Genomic DNA, 19,691 nt, shown 5'->3' with positions numbered 1-19,691 from the left:
CCTGCGTACCTTCCAGCAAAGTGTTGTTCTGGTCTGTTTTTTTGTTTTTTAGATTTTATTTATTCATTCCTGAGACACAGAGAGAGGCAGAGACATAGGCAGAGGGAGAAGCAGGCTCCCTGCGGGGAACCCGATGCGGAACTCGATCCAGAGACTCCAGGATCACGCCCTGGGCTAGAGAAAGACACTCAACCCCGGAGCCACCCAGGTGCCTCTGTTCTTATCTATTTTTAAGAGCAGCGGGTTTTTATTTTTAATTTTGTTTTATTTCGTATTATTATTTTATTATTTACTTTAAGCAGGCAGAGAGTGAGTTCAGCAAACATCTCCTCTCCGTGAACACCGAGCCATTCCAGGCGCTGGTGGCGGGGAAGCGACCAGGAGAAAGGTCCCCGGTGCCACTTCCGGGCCATGGGCTTGTTGCTTGTGAATCCGTTTCATTCATCGGGTCAGCAGCTGCCAGAGCCTCTGCTCTGCGGTGTCCCAGGGACCCAGGTGCAGAGGGTGGGGGGCTGGGCCCTCCTGCGCCCGGGAGCCTTGGTGGCCTTGGGGGTTGGGGGTCAGGGGTGGGTCTGCTGCTGAAGCCCTGGTTCCCGAGACCCACCCCCCACCCCGGGGGGCACAGGGTCACAGCTGCTGGAGGCACCTGTGGGCTACGGAGCCTCGGGGACCCCTTGATAGATGCTGGGCACCCCCAGGCTCTGTGGGGTGGCGTGGAGGTGGGCTGCGGTTCCTGCCCCATTAAGATGCCTGAAGTCCACCAACCACTTGTCCGCTCATAGTGTGTGTGTGAGTGAGTGTGCTCAGGGCTTCAGGGAGTGTCCTTAGCTTGAAGGGGGGCCCTTGAGCCCTGGCTTTGCCTTCCCCGCTCCAAGGCCCAAGAGTTTAGGAACTCAGAGATGCCCAGCAGGACCCGCCCTTGACATCTCGGGGAGGACCCCTGGCCAGTTTGCGGCCCAGGTCCCCTGGTCACCTGGCCACGGGTGTCCAGGGAAGCCGAAGGTCTGACGACCCAAAGGCCACAGGCCCTGACTGTCCACCCTCAGAACCACGTTCCCTGCCCGCTGACATAACGTTCTGGGGCCCCGTGGGCAGACGGAGGCACACCCAGCCTCATTCCCTTCTCCACCTGTGGCTCTGCCTCTGGTATCTCGGAAGTCCTGGCCAGAGTCCCGCCTCCCTGCCCTGTGACCCTCACTGCATGTCACCCAAGCCTGGGACCTATCTTGGCATCCTCTGGATTCAGTCGCGGAGCCCACTGAACAGCCTCCTGTGCAGCGGCCGCTTCCACTTGTGCCTGTGCCGGGAGAGGCGGGGCACCGCGCCCGAACTCCCACCCGTCCACCCCACAAGGGCCTGGACTCATGGCTACTGTCCTGAACTCGTGGGGCCTCAGCTGCATCACCAGCCAGCGGGGACGATGACAGTCTCAGAGTTATCGTGAGGACACGACACCAGCTCAGGCCCAGCGCCCAGCAGGTGTCCAAGGAACATGCGCTCAGGACCAGTCATCCACCAGGATCCCTGTACCACTCTCCCGCTCGAGGACTTACCATGGCTCCCATGTCCCCTCACGTCGTGTGGAGGCTCTTTTTTGCCATCTCAGCTGAGCCAGACTGAAAGGAAACAGGTGAGTGCTGAGCCCAGGATGAGCCCCTTGGGTTGCCCTGTGTTCAAGATCCTTCTCACCAGAGACCCGCCTGGGACCGACCTCACGTGGGGCAACGGCCTCAGACTTGCCAGCGAGCGAGCCCAGCCCTGCCCGTTAGCTGCCATCCAGCGGTGCACCTGCTGCGTGCGCGCTGGGCGGCCACGACCCCGCACGACCAGGCTGAGGCGGCCACGGCCCTGCCCTCGAGGAGCTCCATCAGGCGGGGGATGTAAGTCCGTGCGGGGACACAGGAGCCTAGGCCAGCCCGGGGGCCCAGGAAGCTTCTGGAGGGCATGCTGGTGGAGCTGAATCTTGAAAGACGAGAGGATGAGAGCCCAAAGAGGGTAGGGAAAGGTGTGCCAGCAGAGGGAACAGCATGAGCCAGGGCACGGAGGTGCTGTCGAGACAGAGGCTGGTGCTGGAGGAGGGGCGGAGGGAGGCAGGAGCTGAGGTGGCAACGCCGGGGGCAGCCTGGGCTGGTCGAGGAGCCCCCGTCGGGTTCCAGCAGCGAAGCGGTGTGTTCCGAAGGTCGCGGCAGGCAGGGGAGAGAGGGGGCTGCTCGGCGGGGCCACCAGGACCTGGGCCGGAGGACGGCCTGTCTGTGTGGGACCAGGGTGGCGTCCAGGCCTCCTGCCCCCTGTGCCCAGCAAGCCGGGCCGGGACAGCGCTCCCGAAGGGCGGCCGGGGCCTGGCTCTGAGGCCAGCTCTGCGCCCGCCCAAAGGCAGATCCCACGCTCAAGTGGATTTGGGAGATGCTGTTCACGGCACTGCAGCCTGCGGGTCAGGACGCCTGTTGGCAGGCCCAGGCTCTGCGAAATCCTGAATTTTCCTGCTTACCCAGTGTCCCCAGTGCGCCCAGAGAAACGCTCTCCAGGGTGTGCTGATTCACATCCCAAAGGAGAGTCTGGCAAGCTCCTGAGGGCCTGGCTGCCTGGCGACAGAGCCCTTCTCTCTGGAATCTGGGGGCCCAGAGTGAAGACACGCCATCCGCTGCAAATGTCGTGGGCCGGGAGCACCCGGTGGGGGCCAGCGAAGCTGCGAGTGCGGGGAGGCGCCTACAGAGCTGGCATGGGAGCCCCGAGGAGACCACAGCTTCTCTTTGTGATTGGGGCCCATGCGGCTTAGCGCCTCACCTTCCCCATCTATAAAATGGGGGCAGTGATTCCGCAGCCTCTGCCTATTTTCAGGGATGGGGGTATTAACGTGACACAGCATTACACGCAGGCATCCAGGGAGTTTGATGTTCTGGAAGCAGCAGGCCGTTGTGGCTCCTTGCCAGCAAACAGTCCCGGGCCAGCGCCGACCATGACGATGTCCGCGCAGGCACCGGGGCACCAGCCTGGGAGCCGGGCCTGGAGCACGGTGGCTCCGGGGCTTCCGCTGGCAGCAGAGTGTTCACGGTTTCAGGGACACAGTGCTGCGGTGGCAGGCCCGGGGGCGCCCACTCTGACTCCCCACGGGACCAGCGTCCACTGCTGGGCTTCCCTGGGTGAGACCGGGTAACCCGCCTTGGTCCCTGGAGGCCAATGACAAGCCGGCGCGGGTGGAGAGCCCCGCAAACAGGTAGGCAGCAGATGCTGTAAGGGCGCGATGTTCTTTATTACCTGAACCAACACATCTGTTTTTACTAAAGAAGATACCGAGGTCCAGGGAGGCCCAGTGACGGACACAGGCCGGCTGCGGCTCCTGCCAGGCTTGGGATGAACCCACAGTGGCCTATGCTGCACAGAGAACGTATCTGCTCCCCTAAATCAGGGGGTCTTGCTGGGGGTGGGGGGAGGGGTGGGGCTTTCCTGCCTCCCTCCCTTTGCCCCAGCTCCTCCTAGAAATGCTTTCCCAGGTCCTTTCTCATTGGTTGGGAGTTGAGTCCCCCCCCCACTGGAGCTGGGCTGGAGTGGGTGCCCCCGGAACCCTAGGGGTAGCAGAGGAGCTGGGCTCACCAGAGGCTCCCCAGAGGCTCCCCAGAGGCGCCTGCGGTAGTCTAGGCTCCTTGTGGACAGTCAGGCAGTGCCAACCCACAGACCTAGCTGAGCCGCTGAGGTGTGGGGGGTGCTGGGGACATAGGGGAGACGCCAGGAGCCAGGTTCTGCTCCAGGGACCTCACTTCCACCGGTCGGGGGGGCAGGTGGGGGGTAGAGAGTGCCGCGTGTGAGTGTCCTCTTCCAGCCCCAAGATCCCTCCCTGAGGTCTGGCTCCGGGGGCTTGAGTCCAAAGGCCATATTTTGGAGCGAGGAGAAAAGGAAGAGGCAGCCTTTGTGTGTGTGTGTGTGGGGGGGGGGGGGGGCGGTGGTCTGTGACTCTCCAAGGCACCATGACGTTGGGGTCAGAGGGCGGCTGGGGTCCTCGAAGGAGTGCTGGACAGAAGCGGGGTTCGAGGTGGTAACTGTCCTGTGTCCTTGGGCACGTGACTGTCCCCCGTTGGAAGCCTTCCCACCTGTAAAACAAGCAGGTTGGACTAGGTCACATGCGGACCCTTCCCCCTTCCGGTGGGCACAGGCGGTTCCATTTTCCCGAAAGGCAAGGCGGTGTGTAAACCGAATGAAGCTTGGGTCTGTCACTGGAGAGCATCCCCGCCCGCCCCGCCCGCACCTGCGGCGGGGACAGCCCGACTCCCCTGCCCACCTGGCTCCGAGCGGGGCCACCTGTGGGCCGGAGTCCAGTGCCCCCTGGTGGCGCCGGGCGGGCGGGCAGGCGGCTGGGGCGGCCCGGCCCGACGGCTGTGACTCAGGGCTGCGGCTGCGGGGCTCAGGAGGCCCGGCCGGCCGGTTCCGCCGGGTAATTACCAGCTGCGGGAATCCTTGTCGGCGCTCGCGGTGACTCACCGGGCGGCCGGGCTCATTCGCCGAGAGCAGGCGCCTCGGCTTCCAAAATGAATTCCAGGGGAGCACCTGCTCCGCGTGGGGGCTCCCCATCCCCGGCCCGCTGCGCCCGCAGACCCGGCCGGCGGCCCAGGTGGGGCCCACAGCTCCGGCCCCCCTGCCCGTAGGCCCGGGGGTGGGGGGGGCGCGAGCACCCGCGGGTCCCATAAATGGGGTGGACAGCGCCCCAGCAGCGGAGGGGGGCCTCGGGGAGGCACAGGGTTCCCACGCTCTCCTGACCCCGAGTCCCCGCCGATGCGCAGCCCGAGGGGGCGACCCGGAGGGGTCAGCGCTCCGACCCGAGAGCGCGCACGGCCGGGGCCACCCCCGGGCCCACCCCGCGACGCCCTCGGCCACCTCTCCGGCGTGTTAGCGCGCCGCCTGGGGGCGTCCCTTTACCCAAGTCTCCATCTCTTCCTTGGCTGGGGTCCAGGGACGGTCGCCAGACCCAGGGAGGGGGAGCCCGGGGTCTCCGCGCCTTGGGCCTACCCACTGCGAGCTCCACTGCTCAAGTGGGGATTAAGGGGGTGGGGGGGGCGGCGAGGGAAAGCCCTCGAGGACCCGGGGAGGATGGGGGGAAGCGGGCGGAGGAGGCTGCTGTGGGCCGGGGCTGATGCGGGGAGAGGCCTCCCCTCCGGACCGACTCAAGCAACCGCTGCGCCCCCGCCGGAGCCTCGTGCTCCCTCCCCGGGGCTGGTCGGGAGTGGGGCCCTCTGGGCGCGGGCGGGGGGAGGGCGGCGCGGTTAGGTTCTGGGCGCAGCACCCGGCGCCCGGCCTCGGGGAACCAAGGAATGTTTCTGGGAAAAGCAACGGGGAGGGGACGAGGAAGGGGGAATGCGGCATCCTTCCCCGAGGCCGCGACCCCGAGCGTGGCGGCCGGATCTCATCCCCGGCGCTCCCCGGCCGAGAGCGCGGGATCAGCAGGTGCCGGGCCACCTGTCCGGCGACGCTCGCCGGGGGCTAGGGCGGCCCCGGGGCCCGGGCACGCGTCGCGGAGGTGCGCCCGCGGCAGGTGGCCGCCCCGGAGCGCCCTCCCCCGCGCGCCCCCCGCCCCCGCCCCCGCCCCCGCCCCCCTCTGGCGGCTCCCCGGAGGTGCCCGTCGGCCTTGTCGGGGCTCAGCCCCGCGTGCCCCCCAGGCCCGGTCCTCTCAAACTCTCCGCCCCGCGTGGCCGCAGGCGCTCCCGGGAGCCGGGCGAGAGGGACCCGGGCGGCCGCCTTTATCCTCCCATCCCCCGCCGCGACCCGCCGGCGGCTCCGCCCCCCACCCTCGCCCGGGCGACACCCGGCGCTCGGCCCGCCCCGCCCCCGCCCCCGCCCCCGCCCCCGCCCGGCCGCCCCTCCCCGGCTCCCTCCGCGTGCGCCGCGCGCCGCGCTCGGTCTGCAGCGGGAGCCGCCGCGGCCGCCTCGCCAGCTGGCTGGGGACCAGGCGGGAGGTGGCGCGCCCGGGAGGCTGCGGGAGGGAGGGCGGGGGGGAGGCAGGCCCTGGCCGCGCCGTAGCCCGGCCCCCGCCCCCCGGCCCCCGCCCCCCGCGGCCCTCCCGCCCGAGCGAGGTGCCACGCGCGCGCGCACACCCGGGCGCACACACACACGCCCGGACACACGCGCACACACTCGGCTCCCTCCGGCGCGCACGCACGCAGCGCCCCTGGCAGACCAGCGCCGCGGCCGCCTCCCCGGACGCCCGGACGCCGGAGGGCCCCGACCCCGGCGCGGCTCATGCGCCCGCGCCCCCCCCGCAGCTCCGCCAGGCCCGCGGGACCCCTCCCGCCGCCGCCGCCGCCGCCGCCGCCGCCGCGCCCGCCGCCCCCGGAGGAGCGGGCTGGCCGGCCGCCGCCGCCGCCGCCGCCGCGCCGCCCCCCGGCCGCCCCCGAGGCCGCTCCGCCGCGGGCCCTGCCGCCCTGGGGCCGCGCCCCGCTCCCGCGCCCCGAGGGCTGAGCCCCGCAAACTTCGCCGCCCGGCCCGCGCCCCGCGCCGCCCCCGCCGCGCCCCCGCGCGCGGACCCCCGGGCCTCGGGCCGCCGCGCCCGCCGCACCTGCCCGGCCCCCTGCCCGCCCGCCGGGGACTCCGGAGACGCCGCCACTTCGCAAACTTTTGCGGCCCCCCCCGAGGGGGGGCGGGGAGGCCCGGGGCGGCGGGGGGAGGTCCCGCGCGGCGCGCAGACCCGCGGGCTCCTAGCCGGCCGCCGCCGCCCCGGAGCCGGAGCCGGAGCCCGAGCCGGAGCCGGAGCCCGAGCCGGAGCCCGAGCCCGAGCCCGAGCCCCGAGCCGGACCCCGAGGGGCGCGGGCCCCGGCGGCCGCCCTCCGGCCGCGCTCGGGCTCCCGCCGCCGCCCCTGCTGCTGCTCGGGCGGGGGCGCGGGGCGGGGCGCGGGGGGCGCGGGGGGCGCGGGGCCCGGCGGGGCCGCCGTGCATGGCCCTGCGCAGCGGGGCGGGCTGCCTCGGCCGGGTCTGGCGCAGGGTGTCGGGGCTCCCGGACGCCTGGCCCCGGCGCTCCAGCAGCCTCCTGTGCCTGTCCGCCTTCTCGCCCGAGCCCGGGCCCGCGCCGCCCCTGCCCCGCCGGCCGCCCGGCGGTGGCGGTGCCGGTGGCGGTGCCGGTGCCGGTGCCGGTGCCGGCCCGGCCGGAGGGGGCCCCCCCCCGCCTCCCCGCCCCCCGCCTCCCCGCCGCCGCCGCCGCCGCCGCTGCTGCTGCTGCCGCTGCCGCCGCCGCTTACAACTTGGAGGCGGCGGCGGCGGCGGAGGAGGCGGCGGCGGCCGCCGGGCGCTGCAGTGGGACGCGCGCGGCTGCGAGCCTGCGGGACATGCCCCCCGCGCCGGCTCCTTGCTGGCGGCCATGAAGAGGCAGAACGTGCGGACTCTGTCCCTCATCGTCTGCACCTTCACCTACCTGCTGGTGGGCGCCGCCGTCTTCGACGCCCTCGAGTCGGACCACGAGATGCGCGAGGAGGAGAAACTCAAAGCGGAGGAGATCCGGATCAAGGGGAAGTACAACATCAGCGCCGAGGACTACCGGCAGCTGGAGCTGGTGATCCTGCAGTCCGAGCCGCACCGCGCCGGCGTCCAGTGGAAATTCGCCGGCTCCTTCTACTTTGCCATCACGGTCATCACCACCATAGGTAAGGGCCGCGCGCCCCGCGCCGGGGGAGCCGGGGGGAGCCGGGGGGAGCCGGGGAGGGGGCGGCCCGGCGCGCGGCGCGGGGCGCGCAGGGTTAACCGCAGCGGGCAGCCCGGGGCCGGGGGCGGGGGGGGCCTCCCGCCCGCCCGCCCGCCGCGCCCCCTCCTCTCCCGGAGCCCCCCCTGCGCGCCCCTGCGCCCCCGCGCGCCGCGCCCCTCGCCGACCCCACCCGCGGCCCCGCCGGGCGCCCGCTGTCTGGCCGGGCGTGCGCGCCCCGAGCGAGCGTGCCGGAGCCGGGAGGGCGGAGGCGCCACTTTTGCGAAGAGAGTGGAGCGCTAAGAATAATCCCAGAGCAGACACCCACCCACCCACCGCCCCGGCGCGGGCTGGGCTGGGCTGCGCGGGGCTCCCAGCCCTACACTTACTACCGCTCCGGGACGCGGAGAGCGCGGCCCGGTCCCGCGGCCCTTGGGGACTCGCGTCCCGGGGGGCCCGGGGACCCTCGCTCGCCGCCTCCAGCCCAGATGTCAGCCGCCCTCCCTCCGGGCTCCTCTCTCGCCGGGCGGTCCGAGCCTGGTGCTGCCCAGGACCCGGGGCGGGGGACACTTTGCTCCCTGCTGCTCGGGCTAGGGGTGGCCGCGGGGACACCGCTCGGAGAGGGCAGCGCAGGACATGTGCACCCCGCCAACCCCTCCGGGCCGGGGCACGGGGTGAGGCAGGTGGGCTTGCTGCCCAGGAACTGGGGAGGCTCAGCCCTGGTCTAGGGAGACGGTCCAGCCCGTGCACCCCGGGGACCGCTGTGGGTCCCCCTCCCAAGGGCGCCTCCGGCCGCCAAGCCGGGTGCCCAGGGCAGTGCCCCCACCGAGCTCAGGGGGTTTGGAGAACCCACACGTGTGACCCTTGGAGACCCTTGGGAATTGGAGCAGGTGGCGGCTTCACCCCAGTGGACGAGGCAGCTGGTCGGGTGGTGTCCCTGTGCTTTGCAACTTGTCTCGGCCGCGAGGCACCCTGCCTCTGCACGGCCATCTCCTTGGACCTGTCAGGGCCACTGTGTCGGCTCCGGTGGCCTCTTTTCTGTGCCAGGTCCCGTGCCTTGTGCGCCCTCGCCACCGCGAGGCCCCGGCCTGCCCACGGCTCCGTCCTCCCTCCGCCCCGACTCCTCTGGACCTCCTTCGCTAATTTTCCCCTAGATGTTTTTCTTTGTCTGGGAAGCTCTGCGTGCTGAAAGAGCAGGATTTCTCAGTGCCATATGCAACAGGAAGCGCCAGCACAGGACGGCCTGTCTTTGCTTCTTGCTTGAGAAGACTTTGTGGAGAGTCATCTTGTTTGAAATGTTTAATTCATCGGTGCAGGTTTTTCTGTTTTGGGAAGGCAGTTGCTCTTCTGTCGTCTACGTAACCAGCTCCGCTCCCACCTGCCCCACGCGCTTGGCCCGGCGGCCAAAGCACAGAGGAGCCCTCCTTTCCCCACCCTGTGCTTCCAGCGCCTGAGAGGCCCGGGCGGTCACTACCGTCATCTTTCTCTTTAAACTTCCAGCCTGAGCTGTGGCGGCCACACAGGGACGCACAGGGCGGGGGACCCCAGGGACCCCGGGGCCTGTTTGCTGGGGAGCCAGAGCCAGGGATGTGCCTCCCCAGCTGACTGCCCTGGGAGAGAAGCCCGGCATCCCCTAACCATGCCTTGTGTGACCTCGGCCAGCACCCTGGCCCCAGGAGTGAAAGGAGCCCCTGAAACCCCTGGCTGCTCTCAGGAGCTGAGCTCCAACAGTGAGACGGCTAGGGTGGGGTGCAGAGCAGCCCCCCAAGACGTCCGTTTACCTGCAAGAGTAAATAGCGAGACTGATAAAGTTCACATCGGGGTGTGTTTATAGATCCTCGCTGGTGGTTCCGGGCGTATGCCTCGAACGCCGAAGGCTCCAAAGAGAAAAGTCAAGGAACGTGGGGCCAGATGGGGGTGGGGAGTGGGGTGTTAGGTCAGCAGAGCTCACAGTGGGGGCTCCCCTCAGTCCCAGACCAGGGTGGGGGGGGCATCTGATGACCTCGTGGATCTTTCTCACTTCCTTCCTCGGTTTCCACCTGAGTTTCTGGAAAGAAAGGTTGGAATACGTCCGTAAGGAAGAAAACACTGCCCCGAGTCAGCCGCCCTCACCCTGTGCTTGGAGCCCAGGGAGCTGGCCTGTCCCCTGAGTGTGGTCGTGCGGGGGACCACAGGCAGGTCAAGCCCCTTCCTTCCTGGGCCGTGGCTTTCCCACCTGTGGAAGGAGCCTGACGCAGCACTCACCTGCCAGGCCCATGGGGTGGGGGGTCTCCCAGGTGGCATCGCCCCTGCTCTTGGGAGGTGTGAATCCAGTTCTTTGACATAGGCCGGGCCCGCCCGTCTGCCCTCGGCAGCTGTTTAGCACCGGAGCTCAGATTTACAGGAAACAAAGCACCTTTCTAGTTAATTCTGTTTGTTTTCTTCTTTTTTTAATATAAATGCAAATTAAGGTCCTCCTCGGCCTAGAACAAAACCCAGCCCCAAGCCAGGCCCTCCGAGGAACTGTCTCCTATTGGACAGTGATATTAATGAGTCAGGTGAATCTTCACGGGTGTTCTTATTTTTAATCTAACCTTGAGCGATTTCTCGAGCCTGCTGCAACTTTGAGCTCCCGTCAGCGAGGCGGGCGGGCCGCAGTGGCCCTCGTGGTCTGTCAGCGAACGCCGCTTCTCGGATCCGGTTATTAGCTCACTCTGTGAAATGGATTTTAAAAACAATATAATTAGCACTTTGCGCCGGCTCAGTGGCCACACCTCCGTGAGAGGCTGGGAAGGGATAGCACGCCGGCCCCCCGGCCGGCTCTGGGGGGAGCCGGGGCGCAGCCACTGCGGCCCAAGGAGGGGGTCACGGGGCCAGCGGGCCCGGAAGGGGCACATTTGGTGCCGCCACTGACGTTCGTGCCACCTGAAGCCTCTTCTGGGGACGTGGTGGTGCTCCCTTGTGAGCGGCGGGTGTTGGGGACGGAGGCCCCGGTCCCGACCCCGGTTGTGCTTGTCTGCTGAGCTGGGTGCCTGGAGGCCCCTGCCCTGCAGGCCCAGGGCCTGGCGACAGGATCCCGCTGCTCCCCCGGGCCAACCTGCAACCGCCCTCCAGGAGGTGCTCCCGGCCCAAACCGTTCCAGGGCCACTGCTCCCTGGACGGCAGAAGGGGATCTCCGGGTCTCTTCCGTTCTGACTCTGACACCTGTGACCTCCGTGGTCACCCCCCTTTAGGACCATTAACCAAGAAGAAAGCACGCCAAGAATTCAGATCTCATCCGCAGGGCCCGGGAGGACCGCGTCCATGCCGGTCTGCATAGGGGAGGACGGAGGGCTGTTGGAGGTGCGGGTTGGCAGTTCGGCTACAGCTGGGAGGGGCAGTGTTTCTGTGGACCCTCCGGGTGCATCGGAAGCCGGGGTGGCCCCCCAGGAGGCACGGTCTGCGGCCGGGGCGGGGCACACTCCGAGCAAAGGTTTTGGGGCTCCTCCCTTGGGCGGGGGAGCCTCCCGCCGCTGGGGGTCAGAGTGCAGAAGGGCAGCTCCCGGGTCTCGTTCCTGTGGGACCCCTGGGGGTGGGGTGGGCACTCACTTGGTGGGACGCAGCCTCCGTTCTTGGCGGTGGCTTCCAACACGGGGTTTCCGTGCTAGCTGTGCGCCCGCGCCTGCCTCGTCTGCATCGCCTCTGAGACTCTGGGGACAGTCTAGATGACAAGATAAGGTCCGACTCGAGGCAGGAGGGAAGCTGCAAACCCAAACAGTTGCTTGCGCTCCAGTGTGAAGAGCAGGGGGGCGACTCCTGGGTAAGCAGTCAGTCGGGGCCAGGGTGCAGGACCCCCAGGGGGAGTGCTCTTCGGTGGCTCCTCCGGGCAGGTCCTCTCCCTCCAGGGAGGCCGGGCTTTTGGCCGGGCTTTCCGCTGGGCCACCCACTGCCTCCCTGAGCCGCGCCCCTCCCCCCTGCCCGTGGTTGTCACGGTTTGTCCTGCCCCAGGCAACGAGTGTCTGTACCCCTTCCACCCCCCACCCCCACCCCTGGGCACCTGCGGGCCCAGCGCGGGGTGGGCTCCTCCCGAAGGCGCGCAGAGCGGAAGCAGGCCCCGCGGGCCGAGCAGGCTGGTGCCAGAGGCCGCGCGCGGAGCTTGCACACGGGGCGCACCCCACCCAGGAGACCTGCGGGAGCCGTGCCCCACTTGCCGGATGGGGGAACTGAGGCACCAATGAGGCAGCACAGGGAGGCGGGAGCTTGAGCTGCGTCCCGCACCGCGGGCTCCGCTGTGGCGTGGGCCTGCGGAACATTCCATCGGCGCCTCTCTGCTTCTCACGTTGGCTCCGCTGCCGAGGAGCCCTGCCCTGCGAGACCCGGAGAAGGCCCGCTCACCCACACGGGGCCCCGGACGGGAGGCGGTGGCGTCCCCTGTTCCCTTCTGGTGTGTAGGGGCGGGCGATGCCCGTGGGGCCCCTCCTGTGCCCGGGCGCTGCCTGGACCTGGCCTCGCTCCGGGTGGCACTGGCCCTCCGGCGAGTGTTGCGGACTTAACAGCCGTCGTGGAGGAGACGGGGACGTGAGCTTCCCTGTGACTCTGGGGCTGTCCCGGCTCTCACGGCCGCTCCTGTTCTCCCCCGGGGGCATCGGCCCAGCCAAGCCCAGGGGTAAGAGCAGCAGCAGGAGGGGAGGCAGGGTCACCCAGTGACCCCATCCCTCCTCCATGCACCTGTCCACACCTCCCTGTGTCCATTCCCATGCGCTCACACCCTGGGTCCTCCACGCACCTGTGTTCACACCTCTCACCCTCTGGCCGTTCCCACGTGCTCACACCCTGGGTCCTCCACGCACCTGTGTTCACACCTCCCTCCATCTGTTCCCATGCACTCACTCACTAGGTCCTCCACGCACCTGTGTTCACACCTCTCACCCTCTGGCCGTTCCCACGTGCTCACACCCTGGGTCCTCCACGCACCTGTGTTCACACCTCCCTCCATCTGTTCCCATGCACTCACTCACTAGGTCCTCCACGCACCTGTGTTCACACCTCTCTCCATCTGTTTCCACGCTATCATACCCTGGGTCCTCTGTTCACCTGTATTCATACCTCCCTCCATCCATTCCCACATGCTTACACCTTGGGTCCTTCACACACCTGTGTTCACACCTCTCACCCTCTGGCCATTCCCATGTGCTCACACCCTGGGTCCTCCACGCACCTGTGTTCACACACGTCCCTCCATCCATTCCCATGCACTCAGTCACTAGGTTCTCTACGCACCTGTGTTCACACCTCCATCCATCCATTCCCACACACTTACACCCTGGGGCCTCCAGGCACCTGTGTTCACACCTCCGTCCATTCTCCTGCGCTCACTTTCTAGGTCCTCTGGGCCCTGTTTCTTCCTGTTCTGTGCACCTGTGCATGCGTACAGCCATCCTTCTGTATGAAGTTCACTCAGTCTCTCACTCATTCACCCCTCAGTCCTCCATCCCCCAGTTTGTTCACTCCTCCATCAGTGTGTTTTTACCCACCTTCTTCCCTGGGCTGAGGGGGGCACTGTGCTGGCAGGAGGCATGCAGCAGTGAGAGGCGTGCAGCGCCTCTGGGACCGTCTCAGTAAGTGGTCGATGTGGGGATCTCCACGGCGTCCCGGCCACAGCTCCTTCCTAAAATAATGGTCAGCCAATCCCAGTCACTTCTGATTTTTATTTTTTTATTTTCTATTTTTTTTAAGATTTTATTTTATTTATTTTTAATTTTTTAAAGATTTATTTATTAGAGACAGAGAGAGAGAGAGAGAGAGGCAGAGACACAGGCAGGGGGAGAAGCAGGCTCCATGCAGGGAGCCCGATGTGGGACTCAACCCCGGGTCCCCAGGATCACGCCCTGGGCCGAAAGTGGCGCAAAACTGCTAAGCCACTGGGGCGGCCCACTTCTGATTTCTAAAAGTACTTATTGAGGGTCACCTGGGTGGCTCATTGGTTAAACATGCAACTTTTGATTTCGGCTCAGGTTGTGATCTCAGGATCATGAGATTGAGCCCCGTGTTGGGCTCTGTGCTCAGGGAGGAGTCGGCTTGAGATTGTCTCTCCCTCTCCCTCTGCCCCTCCCCCTGCTCATGCACTCCCTCTCTCTCAAATAAATAAATACAAATCTTTAAAAAATGTTTATTGAGTTATAACATTCACGCAGAAAAGGACACTTATCAAAAGTATACTGCTCAATAATTTCTTTTTAAAAGTTTTTGTTTGTTTCAGGGGTAGAATTTAGTGATGCATCAATTAGTTGCACAGAACACCCAGTGCTCATCCCGTCACGTGCCCTCCTCCACGCCCGGCACCCGGTGACCCCAGCCCCCCAGGCCCTCCAGCCACCCTCAGCCTATTTCCTAGAGTTCAGAATCTCTTACAGTTTCTCTCCTTCTGTGTTTTCATCTTATTTTTCCTTCTCTTCCCCTTGTTTTTCTGTTTTCTTTCTAACGTTCTGCATGAGTGAAATCATATGGTATTCGTCTTTCTCCGATGGACTTATTTTGCTCAGCATAATACCTTCTAGTTCCATCCATGTTGTTGCCAATGACAAGATTTGATCCTTTCTGATGGCTGTGTAATATTCCGTTGTCTATAGCTCACATCTTCTTTTTAAATTTTTTTTTTTTAATTTTTATTTATGATAGTCACACACACAGAGAGAGAGAGAGAGAGAGGCAGAGACATAGGCAGAGGGAGAAGCAGGCTCCATGCACCGGGAGCCCGATGTGGGATTCGATCCCAGGTCTCCAGGATCGCGCCCTGGGCCAAAGGCAGGCGCCAAACCGCTGCGCCACCCAGGGATCCCAGCCCACATCTTCTTTATCCTTCATCTGTCGATGGACACCTGGGCTCTTTCCACAGTTTGGCTCTTGTGGACATGGCTGCTGAGAACATTGGGGTGCAGGTGCCCCCTTTGAATCACTGTGTTCGTATCCTTTGGATAAATCCCCAGTAGCGCGATTGCTGGATTGCAGGGTAGCTCCATTTTTAACTTCTTGAGGACCCTCCATACTGTCCTCCAGAGTGGCAGCACCAGCTGGCACCCCCACCAGCAGTGTAAGAGGGCTCCCCTCTCTCCGCATCCTCGCCAACATCTGTTGTTTCCTGAGCTGTTAATTTTAGCCATTTTGACCTGTGTCAGGTGGTATCTCCTTGTGGTTCTGATTTGTTTTTCCCTGATGCCGAGTGATGTTGTTTTGCTCAATAATCCTTATAAACAAGCCATGCCCTGGTAACCAGCACTCAGATCAAGAAATACTATTACTAGCACCCCAGAGTCTCCCTCACCGTTCAGCTTCTTTTTGAATGCCTCCAGTGCCAGGGAGCTCATTGCCTCTCATGTCAGGGAGCAGGACGTGCTTAGATGAATGACGAGGTTCTTGTGTGAGGTTCTGACCTGGTGGGGCCACCGTGTGGAGAAGAGGGCTGTGTGTGTTGGGCTGGGGGAGGGATTAATCTTTAAAGAGGTGACCAGTTCCTATGGTGGTCACCTAAAGACGGGTCAGAAGGTCTGCATTCAGAAACTGAAAGTTGGGAGGCTCAGGCCCAGAAGCGGAGGGAGGGGGGGCCTGTGGGGAGCAGCTGGAGCGGGTGGGGGGTTGAGGTCGTCCAAGCTGGCAGCCCAGGGCCCACCCCTCTGACCTAGAGCATGGGCAGCCCCACGCTTTCTTGGCACCAGCCTTGCCAGAGCACCAGGAAGATAGTGGGCACCAAGGCCCTGCACCCAGCAGAGCCCCAGGACTTGGGAGGGGCCCCGGGCGGGCTGGCCAATGAAGGGGGGCGGGCGGTCTGCACTAAGTACCACGGGCAGAGGAATTCTGGGACGCCAGCCTTCCCGAGGGGGTCCACTTCCCCCAGCTATGGCGCGGGGGTGGGGGTTGGTGTCCATCCCATCAAGGGGGTTTTGTTTGAGGGTCCCTCTTCCTGCCTGGGCTCACCCCAGATCTCTGCCTGCAGAATGTTCTCTGTTTTCCACCGCGGGCACCCGCTGGTCCCGAACCGACGACGTCAGGGCCCTGGAGCAGGTCCAGGTTGCGGGGTTTGTACCAGTCCCGCCTGCCCCTCCCCTCCCCCCCGCCGCGTGCGCTCTGGGAGCCCGGTCGAAGGCGGGATGCCCTGTCCGCCTGTCTGGGTGCCGCACTGAACGCCCCCTCGCGTGTGCCCCTCCCGGGCGGCCGCTCCCTCCTCGACGCGTCCTGAGCTTCGAGAACCAGCCGTTTCTCTGTCCCGCGTGGCTGTGAAGGCAGGTGCCGTCCCTGGAGCTGATCCGTGAGCGACACACCAGCGACACGCTAGGCCGCCGCGCCGCGGGCCTGGACGGGTGGGGGGGTGGCGGATAGAAGTTGCGGTGGTGGGGAAAGCGAAGAACATTCGGGGCCGCGAGGGTGCCGGCGGCTGGTGGGCTCCGGGGGCCTCCCTGGCTCGTCTCCCTGGCCTGGCGCCGCCTCCACACCCCCCGCTCTGCCTGGGCTCCGGGGCTCAGCCCGGCCTCGAGCGGTGGGAGAGACTGCTCGGGGCGAGCCCCGATGGTCCTCACCCTTCCCGCGTCCCCAGCCCTGGAAGGAGCCAGTGGGTGGCCCGGTGGGGGGGGGGCAGGCATCAGACCAGAGGAAGGGACGCTGGGGCAGGGGTGCGGTGTGGTGAGGGGGGCGCTGGGCCGGACCCCCGGAGCCTTGGGGCAGGTCCGTGCGCTGCCTGAGGCCGCTGCCTTCCCCTCCAGGTGACTGAGCACAGAGGGGCTGGGGGGTGCGCGGATCTGGGGTCCTGTGGCCCCGGGGGGGGGGGCTGCCTGCGTCTGCTCATCCTGGGGGCCCCATCCTGGGTATGTCCCCTGCGCCTCAGCTCCACCGTCTGTGACACGGAGCCGTCGGGCTTCGGGTGTGTGGCTGCGAACGTGGGGCACACGCCTGCAAACGGCCCCCTCGCCAGCACCGACGGCAGGCGGGAGGCTGGTGAGCTCCCGTGTGGGGCACATCGGGGGAGTTGTCACCATGTAGCCACCCAAGTCACCCTCTAGGGGACATCTGTCTCCCGCACTGCCTCGTCTGGGTCCCAGGACCCTGACCCTTGTGAGGCGTCTTGCCCGCCGCAGGAGGAGGCTCTCAAGTGGGGTGCCGGGCTTGGGGCTTTCGGGGGCCATCATGCACCAGCCCAGTGTTCCATTTCCCCAGCCTGTTCCTGTTGAAAAAATGTGGCTTCGGGATACCACCCCCCCGGCCCGTGAGGCCCCATACTCCTGTCTTCCCCCTGCCGGTGCCCCCGTCCCTCTGGGGCAGAGCCAGGTCCACAGGCCAAAGCCCCCCTGGTCCTCCCACAGGTCGGGGTCTCTCCTGCCTCCTGCTGTGCAGCCGTGCCTTGCCCTTCCCCAGCTGCCCCTCCCCTGTTCGGCCGAGGGCCTGTCCCTCTGCCCCCACCCATCGCACCTCGCTGTCCCGGGGCTCCCCCCGGCCCCCGGTGCCACAGCTTCGTGTCTGCGCGGAGCGTCCCTGCTGCTCACCTGAGGCCTCAGGGCAGGGCTGGGCTCAGGCTCCCGCAAGGGGGCTCACAGGCCTGCTGGACCCCGAGTCACACCCCGGGGCCCCCAGAGCAGGACAGCTGGGGGCTGAGCGGCCCAGGGCCCCGTCTCCCCACTTGGTTAGGCCTGGGGGCCACCCAGCAGGTGCAGGTACACCTCCGCCTGGGTTTGAACTTGGTTTTAATGGAAGAGAGCTGGGTAGGGGACTTGCCCCATGGGGAGCTTCCCCCCGTCGGCATAGATGTGTCATCTCGGGCCCCGGCACCACTGCTGGTGACAGACCCGTGTGAGCTAGAGGGGCACCCGGCGGGGTCGCCCATCTGTGGAGTGGCCCTCGGCTGTCGCTGGCTCTGCTGGATGCGTGAGGTGCAGCTTGTTCAGGAAGGTGAGGCCCCTCGGCGAGCGTCACCAGGCCTTCGCCTGAGCTGGGGGTGGGAGGGGGGAGTCATAGGTTCACTCGCTGCCCCTCGGGGCTGCTGGCCCTCCGGCTTCCCGCCCTGCGACCCCTCGGCTCCCTCTCCCTGCCTCCCGCACACCCTGTTGCCCCACTTGTCTGGCACTTCCCCACCTGGGACGGTGCCTGTTGTTCCCTCCACCCAGCCTGGCACACTGTGCTCCCAAGGTGCTGGAGACCATCCTCGTGTCTGTGCTCTGGATGCTGGTCAGAAGGTCACCCAGTGGGTGCTCGGGCTGTGCTGGCGCTGTCCACGTGAAAGCCCCTTGGCCCTACGAGGTATTTGTGGATTGGCTATTGGAGGGAGCGTCAGGACTAAGACGCCGTGTCAGGGACCCCGAATGTTAGTAAGTGTGCAGCCTGTGGCGGAGGTGTCCTTGGGTCCCGTTGAGCATTTGTTGGAGCGGTGGGGTGTGGGCATCCATCTGGGGCGCTGTGAGTCCCAGGGGACGAGGGGCAGAGGCTGGGGGCTCACAGCCACTACCTGGTGGCCTGGGCTGTGCAGTCGTGCCCTGGGCTCCCGGGATCGTTTGTGCTTGCACACCTGCCCCTTCTGCTGCACCTGCCGCACCTTAGAGCCCGGTGGGGGGGTGGGCTTGGTGAGGTGCCTCTGCCCTTCGAGTCAGGTACTTCTCTGGAACCTGCGGGCCTGCATGCGGCAGAGAGTGCGGGGCCGTGCGGAGGGCCCGCTCTGGCCGGCGGTGCCCTGGGATCGGACCCCCTGACCCGATCCGACCCCGGGGAATTCCCCCCCCCCCACCTGCACGGACTTTGGGGCTGGGTACTCCCGAGCAGCAGGGCCGTCCTGTGTGTGCTCCACGTTCAGCAGCCCTGCCCTCTGCTGACGAGTTGCCAGCGGCACCCCCACCCAGTTGTGACAAACAGAAATATCTCCAGACATTGCCACCTGTCCCCCGAGATGCAGAATGGGCCCCGGCCTGGTGACTTCTCTTCGCCGAGCCCCTTCGGTGGAATCGGAGAGTAAGCCGCCTTCTGGGTGATGGCGGGTGTGCTGGCGTGCCCCTGGAAAGGGGGCTCCTTCCCTCTACTCCAAGGAGGACACACAGGGAGAGGTGGTCCAGTTGTGGGGTTTTGCCCAGGAGGTGACTCAAGTGAGCTTTCAGGCGCACAGTGTAGATGGGAATGAGGGCTCAGGTGGGGCTGAGGTGGGCTTGTTCCTGGGGGATGGAGGGAGCCACTCGGGGGGGTTGGGGTGTCACTCAGAGGTAGGGGTGAGTCACTCAGGTGGGATTGGTGGGAGTCACTCCGGAGGGGTTGGGGTGAGTCAGGTGGGACTGGGGTGAGTCACTCAGGTGGGTTTGGAGTGAGTCACTCAGATGGGATTGGGGGAAGCTAGACACTCAGGTGGAATCGAAGTGAGTCACTTAGGGGTAGGGGTGAGTCACTCAGGGGGGTCTCAGGGTCAGTCACCAGGTGGGCCAGGGTGAGTCAGGTGGGCTCGGGGCGAGTCAGTCAGGTGGGCTTGGGGTCAGTCACCAGGTGGGCTTGGGGCCAGTCACCAGGTGGGTTCAGGGTCAGTTACCAGGTGAGCCCTGGGTGAGTTGCCAGGTGGGCTTGGGATCAGTCACCAGGTGTGCCGGGGCCACTTACCAGGTGGGTTCAGGGCCAGTCACCAGGTGGGCCAGAGCGAGTCAGTCAGGTGGGCCAGAACGAGTCAGTCAGGTGGGCCGGGGCCAGTTACCAGGTGGGCCCTGGGCGAGTTGCCAGGTAGGCTCGGGGCCAGTGACCAGGTGGGCTTGGGGCCAGTGACCAGGTGGGCTTGGGGCCAGTCATCAGGTGGGCCAGGGTAAGTCAGTTGGGTGGGCCTAGGTAGGGGGGAGTCACCAGGTGGGCCCTGGGCAAGTCGCCAGGTGGGCCCGGGTGGGGAGAGTTGCCAGGTGGTCCCGGTGTCAGTTGCCAGGTGGGCCGGGGAGCCTGGGGGTGTTGGGCAGCACCCCGGCTGGGCCCTTGGCCACCCCTCATTGAGGTGGGGGAGCGTGGCCCCAGCCCCAGCCCGGCTCTAGGGCCCGGAGTGTGTCTGGAGACAGCTCCGGGTTCTGTGCCTGCCGGCTGGTAT

At 66.3% G+C, this 19,691-nt stretch overlaps 1 protein-coding gene and 1 long non-coding RNA gene across 2 annotated transcripts in view; one reads left to right on the top strand and one right to left on the bottom strand.

Moving 5' to 3' along the window:
- Nucleotides 1-246: 246 nt before the first annotated feature.
- On the bottom strand, nt 247-7,654 carry LOC106559658. The gene is made up of 3 exons (XR_005368823.1): nt 7,391-7,654; nt 1,712-4,085; nt 247-1,616 (listed from the first exon to the last, which is right to left on the bottom strand). It is a non-coding gene; the product is annotated as an uncharacterized LOC106559658 (long non-coding RNA).
- The window catches only part of KCNK9 (potassium two pore domain channel subfamily K member 9), a 76,233-nt gene continuing 63,802 nt past the window's right edge, over nt 7,261-19,691 (top strand). Inside the window, 1 exon segment of the mRNA XM_038555603.1 lies at nt 7,261-7,619. Within this exon segment, the coding sequence (XP_038411531.1) occupies nt 7,337-7,619 (283 nt within the window). The 5' untranslated portion in view covers nt 7,261-7,336.

The sequence above is a fragment of the Canis lupus genome, chromosome 13, assembly GCF_011100685.1.
Source record: "Canis lupus familiaris isolate Mischka breed German Shepherd chromosome 13, alternate assembly UU_Cfam_GSD_1.0, whole genome shotgun sequence".
NCBI classification, from domain to species: Eukaryota; Metazoa; Chordata; class Mammalia; order Carnivora; family Canidae; genus Canis; species Canis lupus.
This window is presented reverse-complemented; position numbering and strand designations above follow the sequence as displayed.